Source organism: Stegostoma tigrinum, chromosome 39 (genome assembly GCF_030684315.1).
Source record: "Stegostoma tigrinum isolate sSteTig4 chromosome 39, sSteTig4.hap1, whole genome shotgun sequence".
Classification (NCBI taxonomy): Eukaryota; Metazoa; Chordata; class Chondrichthyes; order Orectolobiformes; family Stegostomatidae; genus Stegostoma; species Stegostoma tigrinum.
In genome coordinates, this window is record NC_081392.1 from 5,575,591 (window position 1) to 5,596,672 (window position 21,082).

The window sequence follows — 21,082 nt, forward strand, 5'->3', positions numbered from 1 at the left end:
TGCCTTCACCTGCATTTTACAGAAATGTGCTCAGTTCTCTAACTGTGTTCTACACAGAGTCCAAGATAAGCTCCCCACTTTACAGTTGTAGCAAACAGCAAATGAACTCTTGTGCCCTACTGCTCCCCTTTGTGACATTATTCATCTCTATTGTCATTCCCAGTGAGCTGTGCCTCTGTACCGCTCAGCTGCTTTACCTTTGTACCATAACTGATGTGCAAGTTTATTAATATCCACTGATTCACGGCCATTTTTCTGTCTCAGCCATTCTTCCTTGGCCCGGCCTGCATGTGACTCCAGACCCACACAAATACTCACATTTACTGGCAAAATGGACTGACCTATCTCCTCCCGGCCTCCCCACCTACGCTTACCTTTACTGGCAAAATTCCCGCACACCCCGTCCCTGCAATAACAACCAATAAAGAGTCCCCCTCGTCCTCACATACCACCCCACCAACGTCCAGATCCAACGCACCATCCTCCAACACTTCCACCATCTACAATCCAACCCCACCACCAAAAGCATTTTTCCATCCCCACCCTTCTCTGCCTTCTGGACGGACCACTCTCTCCAGGACTCCCTGCCCCCTCCACACTCCCCTCCAGCCCCACCACACCCAGCACGTTCCCCTGCAACCGCAGAAAGTGCTACACCTGCCCCCTACACATCTTCCCTCAGCCACATCCCAGGCCCCAAGAAGACTTTCCACATCAAGTAGATGTTCACCTGCACACTTGCCAATGTGGTATACTGTATCCGCTGTTCCCGTTGTGGCCTCCTCTACATTGGGGAAAGCAAAGAGAACCTTGGGGACCGCTTTGCAGAACACCTCCACTTGGTTCGCAATAAACAACTGCACCTCCCAGTTGCGAACCATTTCAACTCCCCCTCCCATTTCTCAAATGACATGTTCATCCTGGGCCTCCTGCAGTGCCATAATGATGCCACCTGTAGGTTGCGGGAACAAAACTCATATTCCACTTGGGAGCCCTGCAGCCCAATGGTATCAATGTGGACTTCACAAGCTTCAAAATCTGCCCCCTCCCCCAACCACATCCCAAAACCAGCCCAGCTCGTTCCTGCCTCCCTAACCTGTTCTTCCTCTCACCTATCCCCTCCTCCCACCTCAAGCTGCACCCCCATTTCCTACCTACTAACCTCATCCCACCCTCTTGACTTGTCCGTCCTCCCTGGACTGGCCTATCCCCTCCCTACCTCCCCACCTACACTCATCTTTACTGGCTCCATCCTCGCCTCTTTGACCTATCTGTCTCCTCTCCACCTATCTTCTCCTCTATCCATCTTCGGTCCGCCTCCCCCTCTCCCTATTTATTTCAGAACCGTCTCCCCATCCCCCTTTTCTGATGAAGGGTTTAGGGCCGAAATGTCAGCTTTTGTGCTGCTAAGATGCTGCTTGGCCTGCTGTGTTCATTCAGCTCCACATCTTGTTATCTCAGATTCTCCAGCATTTGCAGTCCCTACTATCAGCGAACCAGATGGGTTTTTCCTGACAATTGATAATGGTTTCCTGGTCATCATTTGATTCTTCATTCCAGTTTTATCTTTTTAAAGTGGATTCAAATCCACCATTCCTGCCCAGGCAGGATTTGAACCCAGGTTCCCAGAACATTATCTGGGTCTCTGGATTAACAATCCAGTGATAATACCACTAGGCCATCACCTGCCCCTCTGCTCACTAAAAAAAGCCACTAATGCATCCAAGAGATTAGGGATCGGCATCCCATGAACACATGTAAAAATAAACCCAAGTCCACAAAATGATGTGTTTCGATTCAAACCCTGGAATTCTCTATGATTTAGTGGAATGCGCTTGTGTCGTCAGCCAGAGGCCTGGGTTTATATGCCCTGGGAACATCAGTCTGAATCTCACTGTAGGGGCTGGTGAAGTCTAAATTCTGGATGAGAAAATATAATCTGATGGTAACCAGGAAACCATTGTTAAATTGTCATAAAAATCCATCCAGTTCCCTAATGCTCTTTAAGGAAGGAAATCTACCATCTTTACCCGGCCTGGCCACCATGTGACACAGGACCCACAATAGAGTGGTTTACTCTGAACTGACCCTCAAAATGGTCAAATAAGACACTCAATTCAAGGAGAGTTAAACAGTGGCAAGGAGTGATGGCCCCGACGATGGCAGCCAGTTAAGAAAAGCCAGCAAAGCTGATAACTAAATCATACCCATTTGCCTCGTCTTGTGTGCTCCAAAATGGAGGACCAGTTTCCAATTATTACTTTATTTTGCTATTTTTTTTTCAAAAACCCCCTCTCTTAGTGCCTACGCTCAAAGACGGAATAAAGAAAAGCAAAACGCGAAGGTGCAAGAGGGCTCTTTCAAACACGGGTCTCCTGTCTGGGTTTTCTGATGTTCCTCACCACATTCTCCTCCCTCACAGAAACTGCGGTTACTCCAGAACTTTAACACGCTCATGGCGGTGATCGGGGCTCTCTGTCACAGTGCCATTTCCCGGCTCAAAGAAACCAGTTCGTACCTCTCTCAGGATGTCACCAAGGTGTGTCCCCCTTCGCTGGTGGCGCTCTCTCTCCCGGTTGGGCCTTTGTTTTTGCCTCTCTCCTACTCAAAATTGTTGGTGGGCTTCCAAGGACTGTGGCAGCAGGAGATTTGGGAAACAGAAACGGAAAATGGAAAATATGCGGCAGCCGAGAGCAGGGAGAGACAGGGTAGATAAACCGTTTCCATGGGTTGAGGATTCTAGAGCCCGGGCCTGAGAATCAGGGCCAGGTCATTCAGGAGAGATGTTAGAAAGCACTTCTACACGCAGAGGGTAGCGGATGTTTGGAACCCTCTTCAATAAATGGCAATGGATACTGAATCATTTGCTAATTTTAAATCTAAGATGGATAACCTGTTGTCAAGGGATATGGGTGAAAGGCAGGTATATGGAGTTAGGCCACAGATCAGCTATGTTATCATTGAATGGTGATACAGACTTAAACGGCTGATGGGTCTACTCCTTTTCCTAAGTCCTGTGTAGAATCTCTGCAAGGAGAAAGGGACTTAACATTCATAAGACCGAGGAGCAGAAACAGGCCATTCAGCCCACTGGACCTGCTCGGCCATTCAGTGAGATCGTGGCTGATTTAATGTCATCCTTTCAATTGCAGCCTAAAATATTGGGCTGGATCATCATGGACCAGAATGGATTCTGGGATTCCTGATCGCATTCCCAGTGTTCTTCCCAAATTCTGTTGGCTTGGGAGCAGCAATCCCCTTACCCTTCACTCCTGGCCTCTGAGAGTTGGCTGCCCTCTAGGTCTCCACAATGTTTGTGGAGTCCATTGAGCTCAGCAAAGTCTTTGTGGTTTCCTGTCCCTTAGAGGAATCACGAGCTGCAATCTGAAACTCTCGAAAGGTGACTTCAGAAGGTCTTATCCCATGCCCACCCACCAGCCATCAATAGTTCCTCATTCCCCCTGTGACAACTAATGGCACATCTTTGCTGATTCTCCAGTATATACCCTGCAGAACTAATGAACCCAAGAGTGACAGTGGAAAGTGTGAAAAATATTTAAAAAGAAAGCCATTCATAACTTTCTGTAAGAATAAACTGAGACCACAGCTAACCGATGGAACTATCAATTAACTAGATCTCTAAAGTATCGGTATCAGAAACTACAAGCACTTGACACCTTTGCGTTTTATGTAAATAAACGTGATCATTGACAAAAAAATTCATAAAGCCATCAATCTAGCAATGTGTTCTCTTCAATACATTGTTTTCAATGATTTAACAGCTTTGTGGAAATCTGCATTTTCATTATGTACACACACCCTCACTAATTTCATGTACAGTCACCTATACAGGGCAGAGGTTCACTCATTACCTTAAACACTTACCATACTGAGTATCTTTACCTTCAGGGAGGAGGGTTGAAATGCTTTATTAGCAGCAGTGGCATTGGACAGCACAGTGTCTCAGTGATTAGTACTGCTACCTCACAGCACCAGGGACCTGGGTTCAATTCCACCCTCGGGCGACTGTCTGTGTGGAGTTTGCACATTCTCCCCATGTCTGTGTGGGTTTCGTCCCACAGTCCAAGGATGTACAGGTCAGGGTGGGTTGGTCATACTAAATTGCCTGTGGTGTTCAGGGAGGTATAGGGTGGATGGGTTAGCGGTGGGAAATGCAGGGTTACTGGGACAGGGTGGATCTGGATGGGATGCTATTTGGAGAGTTGATGGGCCAAGTGGCCTGCTCCCACAGGATAGTTATATTTCTCTCAATGGCTCCTAACTCTGCCATAATTGGTCATTTCCCCTGATAACATCCTTCCCTCTCTTCGATGCAGACATTGAACGAAATGACGGAGCTTCTGTCCTCCTGCAGTAACTATAGCAACTATCGCCGGGTCTTCAGTGAATGCACTGGGTTTAAAATCCCCATCCTTGGGGTCCACCTGAAGGACCTGGTCTCCTTGAATGAGGCTCTGCCAGACTACATCGAGGATAAGAAGATTAATCTGAACAAGCTTCAGCAGCTGTACAGTCGCATCGTGGAGCTGATCCAGATCCAAGGGAGCACACCACCATTTGAAGCCAACAAAGACCTGGTCCATCTGCTGACGGTGAGTCTGCTGTGTTAGCCTTGGATGGGATTGGGGGGAGGATAAAGGCCAATCCCAACTAACCCTGAGCAGGATCAATCTCCAAAGGTTTCCATTATTTGTATCATTAATACCAACTTCCTTCTTCAATTGTTCGTGCAAATAACTCCTGGAGTACCTTCATGCGGAGATGATGGCTAAGAGATATTATTGCTAGATATTATTGCAGGTAATGTTCTGGGGTCTTTGGTTCAAATCCTACCACTGTGGAATTTGAATTCAATTTTGAAGTCAAATCTGCAGTTAAGATTCGCTGGTTAGCACTGCTGCCTCACAGAGCCAAAAACTCACACGACACCAGGTTATAGTCCAACAGGTGTATTTGAAAACGCAAGCTTTCGGAGCTCAGCTCCTTCTTCAGGTGTAGTGTGTGAGAGAGAAGGTATAAGACACGAAATTTACACACAGAAATTACCCTAAAACTTGTCGCCTCATGTCGAATCTTTAATCAGTTAGGAAGGAGACTATTGATTAAAATGCAAAATCCAGATTCCTTTCAAGCCATTGTCCCAAGATAATTAAAGCTTCTTTCAAAGTGTACAAGAGATGACATCTCAGGTCAGACAGTGCAGTTCAGGTGTGAGGTCTTGCTTAGAATTTGTCGTTTTAACTGGGGCTAGGTTTTACTTTTTGAGCAAAACAGAATGTGCCTGCAACAGCACAAACATCTTGCATGAAATAATATACGTGTGTGTGTGTGTGTGTGTGTGTGTGTGTGTGTGTGTGTGTGTGTGAGAGAGAGATGGAGAGAGAGACTGAGGGTCTATGTATGCATGTGTGTGTGTCTGTATGTCTGTGTGTGTGTGTTTGTGTGTGTGTCTGTGAGTGTGTGTGTGTGTGTCTGTATGTGTGTGTGTGTGTGTGTGTGTGTGTGTGTGTGTGTGTGTGTGTGTGTGTCTGAGAGAGAGATGGAGAGAGAGACTGAGGGTCTATGTATGTGTGTGTGTCTGTATGTCTGTTTGTGTGTGTGTGTATGTGTGTTTGTGTGTGCATGTGTGGGCGCGCGTGTGTGGGAGGGTGTGCGTGTGGGGGGGGGTTGTGGTTGGAATTTATAGTGTGGCAGGGTGTCACAAGCCGTGTGCCACACACCTATGATCATGACTGAGACCATCCTTATGGGTATGGAACTTGGCTGTCAGCCTCTGCTCAGTGATTTTGTGTTGTTGTCTATCTTGAACTTCACCTGAGAGGATGTTTATCCGAAGATCCGAGGCCGAATGTCTGCTCACTGAAGTGTTCCTCCACTGGGAGGGAACATTCCTGTCTGGCGAGTTTTGCGCAGTGTCCTTTCACCCGTTGTCATAGTGTCTGCATGGTTTCACCAGTGTACCATGCCTTGGGATATCCTTGCCTGCAGCACATGAGATAGACAAAGTTGGCTGAGTCACATGAGTATCTGCTGTACATGTGGTGGATAGAATTCCCACGTGTGATGGTAGGGTACAATTCGAAGATCTGATACGTCTTGCAGAGATTACCATGATAGGGTTGTATAGTGTTTTGGTCACTGTTGTCTTGAAGGCTGGGTAGTTTGCTGCGAACAATGGTCTGTTTAAGGTTTGGGGGTTGTTTCAAGGTGAGAAGTGGAGGCGTGGGGAAGATGGTGGTGAGGCGCTCATTGCTGTTGAGAATGTGTTGAGGGCTGTGAAGAACAAGGTGTAGTTTCTCTGGCCTCGGGAAGTACTGGACAATGAAGGGCACTCTATCGGTCATACCCTGTGTCTGTCTTCTGAGGAGGTCATTATAGTTTTGCGTTGTGGCACGATGGATCTGGCGACTGGTGAGTTGAGTATTGTGCCCTGTCCTCATGAGGGTGGCCTTCAAAACCTTCAGGTATCTGTCACATTTCCCATCATTTACGCAGATCCTGTTTTTGCGGAGGGCTTGTCCACAGGAGATGGCTGTTTTAGTGTTTCAGGTGGAAACCAGAGAAGTGTAGCATCATGTGGTCATCCGTAGGCTTCCAGTAGAGTGAGATATTGAGGTGCCTGTCCCTCATGGAGATGCATGTGTCCAGGAATGAGACTGATTCTGAAGAGTAGTCCATGGTAAGTCTGATGGTGGGATGTAACTTGTTTATATCGCTGTGTGGTTGTTTCAGTGATTCCTCGGTACGAGTCCAAAGGAAGAAAATGTCATCAATGTATCTGGTGTATAACATTTGTCGGAGATACTGTGCAGCAAAGAAGCCTTGTTTGAACCTGTGTTTGAAAATGTTGGCATAGTGGGGAGTAAACCTGGTCCCCATTGGCTGTTCCTTGTGTCTGGATGAAGAACTGGTTGTCGAACGTGAAGATGATGTGTTCGAGGATGAAGCGAATGAGTTGCAGGATGGTGCCTGGGAATTGGCATTTGGCGGTATTGCTTATGAGGCTGTTTCAGTGATACCATCATCGTGGGGGATGCTGGTGTAGAGTGCTGAAACGTCCATTGTGATGAGGATTCTTCCTGGTACAACTGGTCCATGGGAGCTGACTTTCTGTAAGAAATCTGTAGTGTCGTGGCAGAAGCTGGGGGTTCCCTGTTCAGTCAGTTTTGGGATGCCCCCAACACAGCCAGAGAGGTTCTCACACAGGGTCCCATTGCCTGGTTCAATGGGACATCCAGGGTTTGTGTACCTTCAGAAGCCCCGTACGCAGGATGAGTGTTTGGGGTTCTCTGAGGGACTGGATCAAAAGTTTTGATCAGTCTGTTGAGTCTGTGGGTGTGTTTTCCAGTTGGATCCAAGGCGGACTTCAGGATACATGACAACTCATAGTTAACGAGTAGAGGCTGATGGCCAGGCTCAGTAACCATGAGGACGGCCCCAACCAGGACCTTGGGTTCGTGTCACACTGTAGGTGACCCCACCGCACTGTACACTCTCTCACACACACACACACACACACACACACACACACACACACACACACACACACACACACACACACACACACTCCAGCACAAGACACAGAAAGCTAGCACCCAGGGGTAGCAGAAAATCAGGAAGGGTAATGGAATTTTGGTCCTTATTTCAAGGGGGTTGGACCACAAGAGTAGGGAAGGCTTACTGCAGCTGAACAAGGTGCTGGTGAGAACACATCTGGAGTACTGTGAGCTCCTCTTATATAAGGAAAAAGATTTCCTTGGAGGCAGGTCAGAGAAGGTTCACTAGGATGATCCCTGGTGTGGGAGGGACTGTCTTATAAGCAAAGGTTGAACAGGTTGGGGCTCTATTCCCTGGAGTTTAGAAGAATGAGAGGGGACCCCACTGAAACACATTGGATCCTTAAGGGGCTTGACAGGGTCAATGCTGAGAGAATGATTCCCCTCATGGGAGAGTCACAGACCAGAGTACAGTCTCCGAATAAAGGAGTGCTAACTTAAGACTGAGATGAGGAGGAATTTCATCTCTCAGGGGCCTGTGAGTCTTTGGAACTCCCTATCACAGAGATCTTTTGCATATTTAAGTCTGAGTTAGATTGTTTCCGGATCAGTCAGGGATCAAGGGTTACAGGGTAAAGGCAAGAAAGTGGATTTGAGAAATGTCAGACCAGCCATGATCCTATTGATTAGCTCAAGGGGCTGAATGGCCTACACCTGTTACTATTTGTTATTGCTTTTATACACAAAAAATCCTAGGTCATTATTGTCTTATTTCAAGCCCAAGGGCTTTTGACTTTTATCTGAAGATTTCTGTAACCAACTTCCTGTGTCCCCATGGCTAGACTGTTAATGCCTACCTTTCTGACCCACGGGATTAGCCTTAGTATGATGAAACACTCATTTTCATCATCTTGCTCAGCTCTCTATGCTTTTCTTTGAGATGAGTCATTGGCAATCAATTTTGTGGAAGTGCCAGTGAGGACAAGCTGAGCTGGTCCATCACACACAATGCCTGAAGCATCAGCATCCTGGGGATTAACTTTGACCAGAAACTGATGGACTCACCACATAAACACAGCAACTACAAGAACAGATCAGAGGCTGGGAATCCTGCAGCAAATAGCTCACCTCCTGACTCCCCAAAGCCTGCCCCACCATCTGCAAGGCACAAGTCAGGAGGGTGATGGAATACTCCCCACTTGCCCTGGATGGGGGCAGCCCCAACAACACTCAAGAAACTCAACACCATCCAGGACAAAGCAGCCCCCACTTGATTGGCATCACATCCATAAACATCCCACTCCCTCCCCCACCGACACTCAGTCGCAGCAGTGTGTACCATCTACAAGATGCCCTGCAGAAATTCACCAAAGATCCTCAGGCAGCACCTTCCAAACCCATGACCACTTCCATCTAGAAGGACAGGGGCAGCAGATACATGGGAACACCATCCCCTGCAAATTCCCCTCCAAGTCACTCCCCATCCTGACTTGGAAATATATTGCCGTTCCTTCACTGTTGCTGGGTCAAAATCCTGGAATTCCCTCCCTAAGGGCATTGTGGGTCACCCCACAGCAGGTGGACTGCAGCGGTTCAAGAAGGCAGCTCACCCCCACCTTCCCAAGGGTGCAACTAGGGATGGGCAATGAAGATACACGCATCCTTCAATCATAAGATCATAAGACATAGGAGCAGATGTAGGCAATTCGGCCCATCGAGTCGATGCATGAAGAAGTAAAACATGTCCAATTCGATACTTCTAACTGCCCCTCAACTCTCCATGGAGGTCTGCAAAAGCGTTACAAAACAAATATGGCCTCAGCCGCGTCAGAGGAAATGAGGCCAACAGTTTGTTCAACACGCAGTTTTTAAGGAATGTTGTATAGGAGGAAAGTGTGAAGAAGGAATCTGAAAGCCTGGCTCCAGGCTTAACCACTGTTGGTGAGGGGGCTGAAACTGAGGATCATGGAAAAACTAGAATGGAAGGGGTATGTGTATTGCCAGAGATAGTGGAGGGGGAGATTAGGGATAGCAAGGGAACCAGAGCTGTGGGAGTATTTGAATACAACAAGAATTTCAAAATCCATTGGGTGGCACAGTACCTCCCTGGTTAGCACTGCTGCCTTGCAGCCAGGGAGCTGGATTCCATTCCTGAGTTCCATTGGACTTCTACCTGCTTGGAGTTTTCACACTCACCTTGTGTCTGCGTGGGTTTCCTCCCCCATTCCAAAGCTGGAGTTTGGTTGATTGGCTGTGCGAAATAGTTCATATTGTTCAGGGATGTGCAGGCTTGCTGGATTAGCCATGGAAAATAGTATGGGTCTGGGCTGGGTGCTGTTTGGAGGGTCAGGATGGGTTGAATGGCCAGTTTCCAGACTGTAGGGATTCTATATCTTGTGTTTGGACAGGAGCTAGTGTGGGTGAGGGAAGCAGATAGGGGTCAAGTACTCCCTACTCGATAGACACCCTGAGGTGTATTCATGGCAAAATGTGAGATACAATTGGGGAAGGTGGGGTGGCGTTGGTGGTGGGGATGGGGTGGTGGTCTGCTATTGATACACTCGAATTCAGAGGGAATGAAAGCAGAGATAATTAATCAGATGTGAGCTGTGACAGCCAGAAATCCATCAAAGACACAGACAGCAAAGCTGAAAGAAAAAAGCATAAAGTGTTGGAGAAACTCAGCAGGTCTGGCAGCACTTGTGGAGAGAGAGAAAGTAGTTAATGCTTCCAGTCCAATAACTCTTCTGCAGAATTCATGAACACCAAACTCGAAATATTGACTCTGTTTTCTTCCCACAGATGCTGCTAGACCTGCTGAGTTTCGCCAGCAATTTCTGTTTTTGTTTCAGAATTCCCAGCATCCTCAATATATTAGAATATATTCTGGAGGTTCTGTACGCCCTGGGAAGATAGGAACTATCCAAAATCCAGTCTGTTCCTATTTTTCATAGTGTGCCATAATCACATTTCAATCAAACACTGCTGAAGTGGTTTTGTTCATCTGTGCAATTACCTGGTCATTTCTCTCATTGGCTCTTCATCTCTTTCAGTTATCACTTGACCTCTACTACACTGAAGATGAAATCTATGAGCTGTCCTATGCAAAAGAACCAAAAACTCACCGAACTGTGGTAAGGAAACATGGTCCTGCCCAATACAGTTACCGTGGAAAGACTTATCGCCCGGGAATTTGGCAATGGGCTTCCCAGTCATACAGGATGGAAATAGCCCCTTTGGCCCAACTTGTTCATGCCAACCAGATGTCCTCCCTGTTGAATAGCCAGGGTCTTTTCCTAGGGGTAGGGGAGCCCACTATGCGAGGTCATAGGTTTAAGATGAGGGGGGAAAGATTTATAAGAGACCTAAGGGGGAGCTTTATCACACAGAGGGTGGTGCGTGTATGGAATGAGCTGCCAGAGGAAGTGGGGGAGGCTGGTACAGTTACAACATTTAAAAGGCATCTGGATGGGTTTATGAATAAGAAGGGTTTAGAGGGATTTGGGCCAAATGCTGACAAATAGGACTAGATTAATTTAGGATGTCTGGTCAGCATGGACAAGTTGGACCAAAGGATCTGTTTCCATGCTGTACAGCTCTCTGTCTCTACCCTAGGTAAAAGACCTTGGCTATTCACCCCATCCATGCCTTAATGATTTTAGAAACCTCTATACGGTCACTCCTCAGCCTCCGATGCTCCCCGGGAAACAGCCCCAGCCTATTCAGCCCCTCCCTAAAGCTCAAACCCTCCAACCCCAGCAATGTCTTTCAAGCTTTCGCATGGTATACGTGGATCCAGAATTGAACGCAGTATTCCAAAACCCATTGAAACTGGGTAAGAAAGCTGGGCTTTCTAACTGTCTGTTTCATTAATGTCCTTTTGAGATCTGCAGAGCACTCAAGGAGGAGCAGGAGTAAGGCCATTGAGCCCCTCAGCCCTGCTCCATTACTAGATACAATCATGACTGATCTCATCTTGACTCCACATTCAGCTCCACCTCACCTAAATATCGGTCTGTCTCTTCCTTCAGTTTACTCAGTGTCCCAGCATCCACCAGACTCTGTGGGAGTGAGTTCCACAGATTCATGACCCTTTGAGAGAAGTAATTCCTCCTTATCCCTGTTTTAGATCTGCCAGCCCCTGCCCTAAGCCTCTTTGATTCGCCCACAAACGAAAACACCCCCTGCACATCCACTTTGTCGCCTTATGTACCTCAGCTGGATCTCCTCTCGTTCCACTAAACCCCAGGGAGATTCCGCCTAAAGTGGTCAATCTCTCTTCGTGAGACAACTTCTGTATTTAACCAATTATTAAACCCCTCTTCTCTGGAATGAAGGAAATCTGTAGCCCTGACCCAGTCTGGTTTATATGTGATTCCAGACCAGTTAGTCCAAAGCCATTGACTCTTAAATGCCCTCTAGAGTGGCAAACCAAGTCACTTGGTTCAGGGACAGCTAGAGATAGGAAACAAAACTGGGCACTGCCAGTCATGCCCCACATCTAATGAAAGAACGAGAAAGGGATGCAATACTAGACCAGGCAAATGTGCTCAAGTTGACTGAGTAATGATGGGAAATAAAGTGGACAGTTATAAAACCCCTCTTCCTCTGTGCTGCTCTCTCACTAAGTTATATTGTTCCCTACCTTCCCAATAAGCCCCACTTACTGGGAAGGTCCAAGCTTTGATCTCCTGCCTGTCCTGAACCAACACATTCTGGCTTGTGACAGAGATGAAACTGACCAGGGTATTTGGGCAGGGGTGGGAAAGTGGGAGTGAAGGCCACAATCAGATCAAAGGAACAGCCCCGAGGGGCTGAGTGACCTACTCCAACTACTATCTCTTACATTCCATGTTCCGGGAGAAACGATCGAGGGGCTCATATCCAGCAAAGACCCAGCAGCAAGGCGCGGTGGTTTAATAAGGGTCAAAAATACGGATAATTGGTTAAACACAGAAGTGAAGACACACAGAAAACAACACCTCTTCCACACTCCCCTCATTTTTGTCAGTAGGTTAGAGGGGGCAGGGGAGTATAATTTCAAGTAACTAAGCCAAGACTCCTGGCTGGCAAAGGAATGGACAAAACGTGGGTCTGACACCCAATGTGAAGTCTGCCGCAGTCGAATAGCTTGCCAATTGCCACGGGTCAGGCACCAAAACTGGGGGGATATTGAAGGGCGACCGCTCCCGCTGTACCTGGGTGTGTGAGAAAGTCACTGGCATCCGCAGTGAAGCTGTGCTTTAAATGAATCGATACGGAAAATTGGAACTCTGTCCCTCTGCTAGTGTTACTGATAGTGTCGGGGGTTTTGTGCTAACTCTGATGAGTGGTTGGCAGCTTGAGGTATCAGCCGGAGCTGTGCGGTCACTGCAGCAACAATGACTTGCATTCATGTGGCATCCTTTGTCATTTCGCAAAGTGTCCCACGACCAAGTCCCAGCATCAAGCCAGAGAAGGACAGCTTGAAGGGGTAGGTTTCAACAAAGCAGATAGGCGGCGATGTTTAGGGAGGGAATAAAGAATGGCCTTCGGGGGGGGGGGGTAATGAAAATGGGGAGTGTGGGAAGAGGCAAAAGCATGTATTTTTCAAGATGTCTTCTCAATTTTTTATTTTGCAACTCCTGTATCTTGCCAATTATCCTTATTTTTGACCCAACCCAGCATCCTAAACAACTGTCTATCACAGGCGGGTCTGGGAATTGTACTCAGTCGTTTGCCGGATGTAAATCTCTCCATCATTTCCCTCAGAACTTAGAAGATAAGAAACAGGAGTTGGAGTAGGCCATAGACCCTCGAGCCCATTCTAAACTGACTGAGGCCTTCCTTCCAGCAGCCTGCCTTGACTCCCTGTCAGTCAAAAGTCTTAATATTTCTTCCAAAAATGCAATTTATTCACCAGATTTGTCAAAAAAAACATTGAAATTGAAAAAGACAGAAGCTGGAATCAAATTTGACTTTTCTCTATACAACCTATAATGGCCAGTATGGAGACGATGGCCTGAATGGCCAGCTTCAGCACTGTAGGGGTTCTATGATTCTAGTCACTGTGTAGATTCCTGGTCAGACAGAGGGAGTGGGAGCGGAGAAGGGCGGGGACCCTGTTGCAATGCTCGGGCAGGGAGATTCCAAACTCCAATACGGCTGAAAGGGTTTAGGCCTCCCGGGTTGGGATGACAGCCAGCTGCCGTCGAGCGAAGCTTTCACCCATTTCCATTCTTTTGCAGTCAGTGCCCCCCTGCAAGCCACCGGTGGTAGTCGACTGGGCCTCTGGCGTGGCACCAAAGCTAGATGCTGTGACAGTCAGCAAGCATGTCCAGCAGATGGTGGATGTGAGTACATCTCAGTCACATTGTGACTATTAACACCACCCACATCAACATACTGCTGCAATAAGGGTCGGGAGGCTGGGCTCGGGTGCGTTGGCGAAGTGCCAAGGCTCTAGCTGGCATTCCTTTGGTGGGCGGGAAGGTGGGGAGGTAATAGGTGTGGCTGGTAGGTTGTTGGTACCTGATAGGGTATGGATGGGGGTCCTGGGGGAGAGGTGATGTATGGCAGGCGGGTTGAGGGGATTGAGGAGGTCAGATGTGGCTTTGCGTGTAAAGGATGTTTGGCCATGTGGGCGGGACCTGAGACGTTAAGAACTGCTAATGCTGGAGTCAGCGTGGAGTTGGAGGAAAACAGCAGGCCAGGCAGCATCAGAGGAGCGGGAAGGTTGACTTTTTGATTTGGGACCCTTTTTCTGAAGAAACGGCAGCTTTCCTAAGGTAGGTTAACAGTAAGTAGCATTAGCAAGTGTCCTAGATCCTGAAGAAGTGCCAGGCAATGACTATCTCCAAAACCATCTCTCTTTAGCATCACCAATATATCCCACGATCAACACACCAAGGGGCTACCAATCATCAGGAACTGCACTGGTTCAGCCAAACTGTGGCCTCAAGCCTAGGTGAACCCTGCAACAAGTAACCCACCTCGTGACTCCCCAGAGCCTGCCCACCACCTACAAGGCACAAATCAGGAGGGTGATGGAATACTTGCTGTGGATGAGTACAGCCCCAGCTACACTGAAGAAGCTTGACAGCATCCAGGACAAAGCAGCCCCCATTTGATCGGCACCACATCCACAAACATCCCACTCCCTCCCCCCCACCGACGCTCAGCAGCAGCATCTGCAATGCTGTCATTGTAAGACTGAATTAAATAAATAGTGTGTAGGTTCAGTGTTGGGGCTGAAATTGGGTGGGGTAAGGTGGAGGCACTCTAGATTCATTTTGACTGTGTTGGGGGAGTTTGCTGGGTCAGAATAAGATGAGAGAGAGATTCCTTATCGTGTTTAGTACAAAGTTTTAATTGTGGTAGTGACTGTTTTGATGATTGATGGGTTTTGACTGTTGAGGTGACCTGGGGCAGCAATGTTCTGTTTACAGAGAGAAAACCTTGAAGGAAATACGTGTTCAACAGATACTGCTTAAACTTCACAGACAGAACTATCAGTAAAAAAACATGTTTATAAACTCCACCCTTTTTACTTCGTTAACGCCTTCTAGAGCTCAGAGTACTGTAGCCTTACAGTTTGCCTGTTACATGGTGATGACCCAAAGGATTTCTTTAGTATTTATTCTTCCGTGGGATGTCGATGGTAAGGCTGGCATTTGCTGCCTTTCCTTCATTACTCTTGAACTGAGCGGTCAGCTCAGCTACTTCAGTTAGGCATTGTGAGTCACAAATAGGACAGACAGGGTAAAAACAGTAGAGTTTTGCCCCCTTGATGGACATGAATGAACCTGTCACCGTTGCATTGGTTTGGCTAAATTAAACCTTTGGATGGCCACCGCTGCTCACGTGGGCTCAGTGGTCTCTTGGCCGTCCCTGTCCAATAGCGTTGGAGCCAATGTCCTCACTTTCCATTGGAACATACCGGTACTGCTTTGCCCACTGTGGTCGAGGATAGCCACTAGGTGGTCTAATGTCAAAAGTCACAGAGGTGTACAGCACAGAAACAGACCCTTCAGTCCAACCCGTCCGCGCCAACCAGATATCCTAAATTTATCCAGACCCATTTGCCAGCATTTGGTCCATTTCCCTCGAAACCCTTCCTATTCACGTCCCCATCCAGATGCCTTTTAAATTGTACCAGCCTCCACCAATCCCTCCGGCAGCTCATTCCATACACACACCACCCTCTTTCCCCTCTCACCTTAAACCTGTGCCCTCCAGTTTTGGACTCCCCTACCCTGGGAAGAAGACCTTGGCTATTCACCCCATTCTATTAAACAAGCTGCCGTGTTTTGCGTGATCACATCTGGGTACAACTTACATTAGTGTGAGAGATAATGTTCGTAAGACCAGAGCTAGAGCTTGACTGTTGGTCTGCCCACATCAAGACACAGTACACCTTCGGCCTTTCCCCATTATTGGCTGTGGCTTAATGCGGTCTTGCACATTAAACCTGTTCAAATGCAACATGTGATGATGATGATGAGAGATGATGTTTATATTTCACATCTTACATACTTTCTGATCACCCTGTTCAGAGATGTTTTTAACACACCCCTGGTGTGGCTGGGACTTGAACATGGGCACCCCCCCCCCCCCCACCACTTCAGCAGTAGGGTATTCCCGACATACTAATTAAATCAAAACCCACCAGCGGACAGTGATAGGATTTGAACCCACAGTTGGCCGTGAGTCTCTGGCTGGCTAACCTAGTGACAGGCCCGCTCTGTCACCATCTTCCCTAAATTCACTGTTGCTGGGTCAAAATCCTGGAATTCCCTCCCCAACAGGACAGTGCACTCACTACAGCAGCTATACTGCAGCAGTTCAAGGAGGCAGCTCACCACCACCTTCACAAGGGGCAATTAGGGACGGGCAATAAATGCTGGGCCCAGCCAGAAATGCTGTCATTCCAAGAATGAATTAAAGAAACAGTTTGTAGGTTCAGTGTTTGTTTTGTTGGGGGTGAAATTGGGTGCGGTAAGGGTGGAGGCACTCTGGGTTCAGTTTGTCTGTGTTGAGGGAGCTTGCTGGGTGTGTGTACTACAGCAGATCGAGAAAGCAGTTCACCACTACCTTCTCAAGGGGCAATTAGGGATGGGCAGGTTCACCCAGCAATACTAATAGCCCACTACTGAATAGAAACAAGCTATTGGATTAGGTAGAATAGCAAATGGACCTCCCCTCTCTCCTAGAATCATGGAATCACACAGTACAGAAAAGGTCCTTTGGCCCATCAAGTCTATACTCCTATCCCACTGTATTGAGCAAATGTTAAAGGACAGCTTTTAAATTGTCCAGTTAAAAAATGATTTAAAAAACAGTACATCCACGCTTAACAGGCACAATGCATGAGATGACAGCAATTGTCTTTGCTAAGTATCTTTCATGTGGTAAGACAAGCGAAGGGGAGTTAGCAAAAGAAAACGTACGACAGTGTAATGAGATTCAGAGTCATCAGAGGCTAGGTCAGTGTTTTAAGGAATGTTCTAGAAAGAGAGAGAGAGGAAAAACGGAGGCTTTGGGAGTCAACTGCAGAATGTTAGGGGTTGGAGAAGCTGAAGGTGGAGTGATGATGATGGAGAAACTGGTGGAAGCTGAGGAGAAATCTCAAAGAGTTGAGGCGCTGGAGGAGGTGACAAAGCTGCGATAGCGCAGAGGGTTTTGGAAATAAAGTAGAGGGAGTGAATTCATTAGGATCAATGTAGGCCCACTCCAGCTGAGGCAAAAAATGTGGTGTCTGCTAGAATAAAGACTATCAATTGCGTGATTTACAGACGAGGTCATTCTTTGTTGGATAAGGATACACTCAACCATGTCACCATGTGAAGCATGTTCTGGGGGAGTTTGATGGTGTTGTGATAATGACATGGGCTAGTTAACAAGAGACCCAGGCTAATTGTTTTGGGGACATGAGTTTCAAATCCCAAAGGGGCAGCTGGTGGTTCTTAAACTCAGTTTTCAAAAAAAAACAAAATCTGGAATTGGAAGCCAATCCATGTCCCAGCGAACATGAAACAATGTTGATTGTTGTTTAACAACCCATCTGGTTCACTAATGTCCTTTAAGGAAGGAAATCTGCCAATGTTACCTAGCCTGGGTGAAGGCAAAAGGACTTACCCTCCCTTGTAAAATCATACATTGCAGAAGAGGCCCTTCAGCCCATTCAGTCTATACTCCTAACCGTTGTATTGAGTGAATGGCAAATGACAACTGTCTTACAGCTTTTAAATTATCTGGTTAAAAACTGATATTTTAAAAAGTGCCTCAGTCAATGGAGAAGCTTAATTTGCACAATACATGAGATGACAGTAATTGCATTCATGTGAGTCCAGACCCAGAATGATGTAGTAGACTCTTAACCAGCCTCTGAATTGGCAGGAGCAAAACTCTTGGATCAAGGGGCAATTAGGGATGGTCCATTCCTTGCCAGTGATCCCACATCCCCATGAGAGAAAGAAAGGAATTGCAAATGTAACCATGGATTAAGTTGTTTAACAGAGGTTAAATAATGCCTGTGGCATCGTTATCTGGGGCTTTGAGGAGGACACTTGAGGGGCAGGAATGTTTAGATCTCAGCAGGCGAATGTTATAGCATTGATATGAAGAAACATACAAATGCAAGCAGCAGTGGGCCATTCAGCCCTTCAAGCCTGCTGTACAAGCTCACAGCCATTTTGCAGGGAATTCTGAATTCCACCTTCTCATCTATTTCCAAAAGCCTTTGGTTTCCCTGACCATATGAAGGTGGGTTGTTGGAATATTATTAGCGGCTGGTCCTTCTGGCACGGGGGGAGACCAGAGAAGTGTCTCCGGCTCCAATTTATGATCAAATTTTTCTCTTTCTTTTTCTCCTTCGCAGTCTGTCTTCAAAAATTACGACCATGACCAAGATGGATACATTTCCCAAGTTGAGTTTGAGAAGATTGCCGTTGGCTTCCCATTTTCGTTCCTCATCTTGGATAAGGATCGGTAAGAGCTAATTTCCCATCGATCCATGAATGTGGAGACCAAGTAGCACAAGCTAATTCCAGAAAGAGGGCTCACAGCGTAAGAATGCTGGGCTTAGGACTGAGATGAGGAAGAAATGCCTTCTCTCAAAGGGTGGGGAGCCTGTAGAATTGTTTGCCATGGGAAGCAGTTGAGGCCAAAACATTGAATGCTTTCACAAAGGAGTTAGAATGCCTTCCCAGGGCAAAAGGGATCAAAGGGTATGGGGTCTGAGTGGCTCAGGTTCAAATCCAGGGTGAGACAGAAATCCATCCTGTCAGAGTGCTATGTACCTACAGAGGCCAATGAAACAGGTTGAGGTCCCTCTCTCATCCTGGTGCCAGTGAGCAGAGATTTGATGTGTCAAGCAATCTTTGCCATGCTAGCCAACAGCTTCAGTTTGACTCAGCCTGGTGTCAGAAATGAGAACTTCACTGAGTTTACATTCAGTCCAAGACTGTGGCCAAGAAATTATTTGTTGGGACAGTGCAGAAGATGATGTATCTAACCCCGTGCTGCCCCTGTCCTGGGAGTATTTGCTGGGGGCAGTGTAGAGGAAGCTTTACTTTGTTTCTAACCCTGTGCTGCCCCTGTCCTGGGAGTATTTGCTGGGGGCAATGTAGAGGAAGATTTACTCTGTATCTAACCCTGTGCTGCCCCTGTCCTGGGAGCGTTTGATGGAGGACAGTGTAGAGGGAGCTTTACTCTGTATCTAACCCCATGCTGTCCCTTTCCTGGGAGTGTTTATTGGGGTGGGGTCAGTGAGTGGTGACAGTGTAGAAGAAGCTTTACTGTATGACTACCCTGTACCCTGAGTGGTCTTGCTGGTCCATACTGATGCTTATGATGCACATGATCCTTCTGGCACTCTGCATTACCCCATCCTCCATGTGAATCGCTCTAGTCCTCTCTCTCTCATGTTCGGGCCTAGCTTTGCCTTTGAAATATCGTTGCTGTTCAGTTCAGCAGCAACATCAGCCCAGTGAGGTACACAATAGTCTGAGCGCCAATAATCGATGAGCTTGTAAAGATGCAATATACCTATCACCCCTATTGGATGTAGGTGCAGCCTCCTTTTGGATACACAATTAAAGACAATGACCTCAGAGGATGTTCAGTTACCATGTAGGGGCATTGATCAAGTCTTTCCTGATGAATTTTTGAGGCTTTACGGGTCCACAGGGGGAACCCAAACCTTTCCCCAAAAGATTGCTGGAGCTTTGACCCAGCAACATGGCTGCCGATGGCGCGAGGTGACCATCTTGGCACCACCTGTAGCCCGTGTGCAACGTCTCCCCATCTTTATTTCTGACCTCCAGTACCAGCAGCCTCGAATTTTTGTGGATTGGTGGTTTGGGAAGGGGTTGGGGGATACCATGACCCCAGTACGTGGGGGCTTTGGGTGAGGGTGTGCGGGAGAGGCCTTCGGAGTTGCTGACCTTTGGGATCTGTGCTTGGCTCTTGTTACAGCGAAGGCCTGATCAGCAGAGAGGAGATCACCGCCTACTTCTTGAGGGGCAGTTCCATCTGCTCCAAGCTGAGGCTTGGCTTCCTGCACAACTTCCAGGAGACCACCTACAAGAAGCCCACCTTCTGCGACAGCTGCGCTGGATTTGTAAGTCTCAGGCACCCCCCCCTCCCCCATCCGGCGCATTTGTGTAGCGTCTTCTCACCACCTCGAGGTGAGCTCGCTCTTGCACCCAGCCCCTGCCTGCCCACAGAAGAAAACGCCCCATAGCCAATAGAGTAACATTTGAAGTGCAACCACTGATATAACCTGCCGCTGCTTTGAGAACAGCAAGATCCCACAGGATGACGGAGAGAGAGAAACTGCTGGCTGGGTTACCAGAATTATGATGGTACCTCCCGATGGGGGAGATGGTGGCTCTGCGGTATTATCGCTTGCCTCTCAATCTGGTGACCTGGTTAAACGTTTCTGGTTTCGAATCTCACCCTGGAGAAATTTGAATTCAATTTAAAGAGGGAAAAAAACTCCAGAATTGAGAGTCCAATGATGACTGAGACTCTGTTGCCGATCTTCAGGAGACACTAACCTGACTCACTAGTGTCCTTGAGATCTGCTCCAGGCCTGTATGGGAGCCCAGGCACCCATTAGGGATGGGTGATAAATGCCAGGCCGAGCCAAAGATGCCTACCTCCCACAAGTGATTTAATAAAAGTTGGGACCTTGGTTTAATGCATCATGTGAAGGAAAGCATTTCTGACATTGCGGCTCTCCCTCGGCATTGCACAGCAGTGTCTGCACCAATCCCTGTGTCCAAATCTCTCAGCTACAAAATATGTTATGTGGAGAGGGGGTCAGAACGTGAGATTCGAGGAGGAAGATAAAAGTCAGTATTGAGGAAGTTTTTCTTAATTCACTGGTGGGATGCGCTACTTGCTGGGCCCAGCATTTACTGCCCATCCCTTGTTGCCCCCTGAGAAGGTGGTGGGGAGCTGCCTCCTTGAACTGCTGCAGTCCTCCATTTGTCATAGAACAGTACAGCACAGCACAGGCCCTTCGGCCCACTATGTTGTGCCGACCCATTATCCTACTCGAAGATCAAACCACCCTGCGT

General features: G+C 47.5%; 1 protein-coding gene across 8 annotated transcripts in view; it reads left to right on the top strand.

Annotated features, from left to right (window-relative positions):
- rasgrp4 (RAS guanyl releasing protein 4) overlaps positions 1-21,082 on the top strand; it is a 157,310-nt gene that overhangs the window by 112,814 nt on the left and 23,414 nt on the right. For 7 of the 8 annotated variants that reach the window (XR_007246579.2, XM_048522184.2, XM_048522190.2 and 4 more), the window contains 6 exons: positions 2,423-2,539; positions 4,338-4,613; positions 10,571-10,651; positions 13,745-13,849; positions 18,376-18,485; positions 19,974-20,118. Coding sequence is in view for 7 of the 8 variants with exons in the window: in XM_048522184.2 (XP_048378141.1) it covers positions 2,423-2,539; positions 4,338-4,613; positions 10,571-10,651; positions 13,745-13,849; positions 18,376-18,485; positions 19,974-20,118 (834 nt within the window). In the remaining variant the exon portion in view is untranslated. The remainder of the gene's footprint in view (positions 1-2,422; positions 2,540-4,337; positions 4,614-10,570; positions 10,652-13,744; positions 13,850-18,375; positions 18,486-19,973; positions 20,119-21,082) is intronic. The other variant, XM_048522189.2, reaches the window with a different exon arrangement.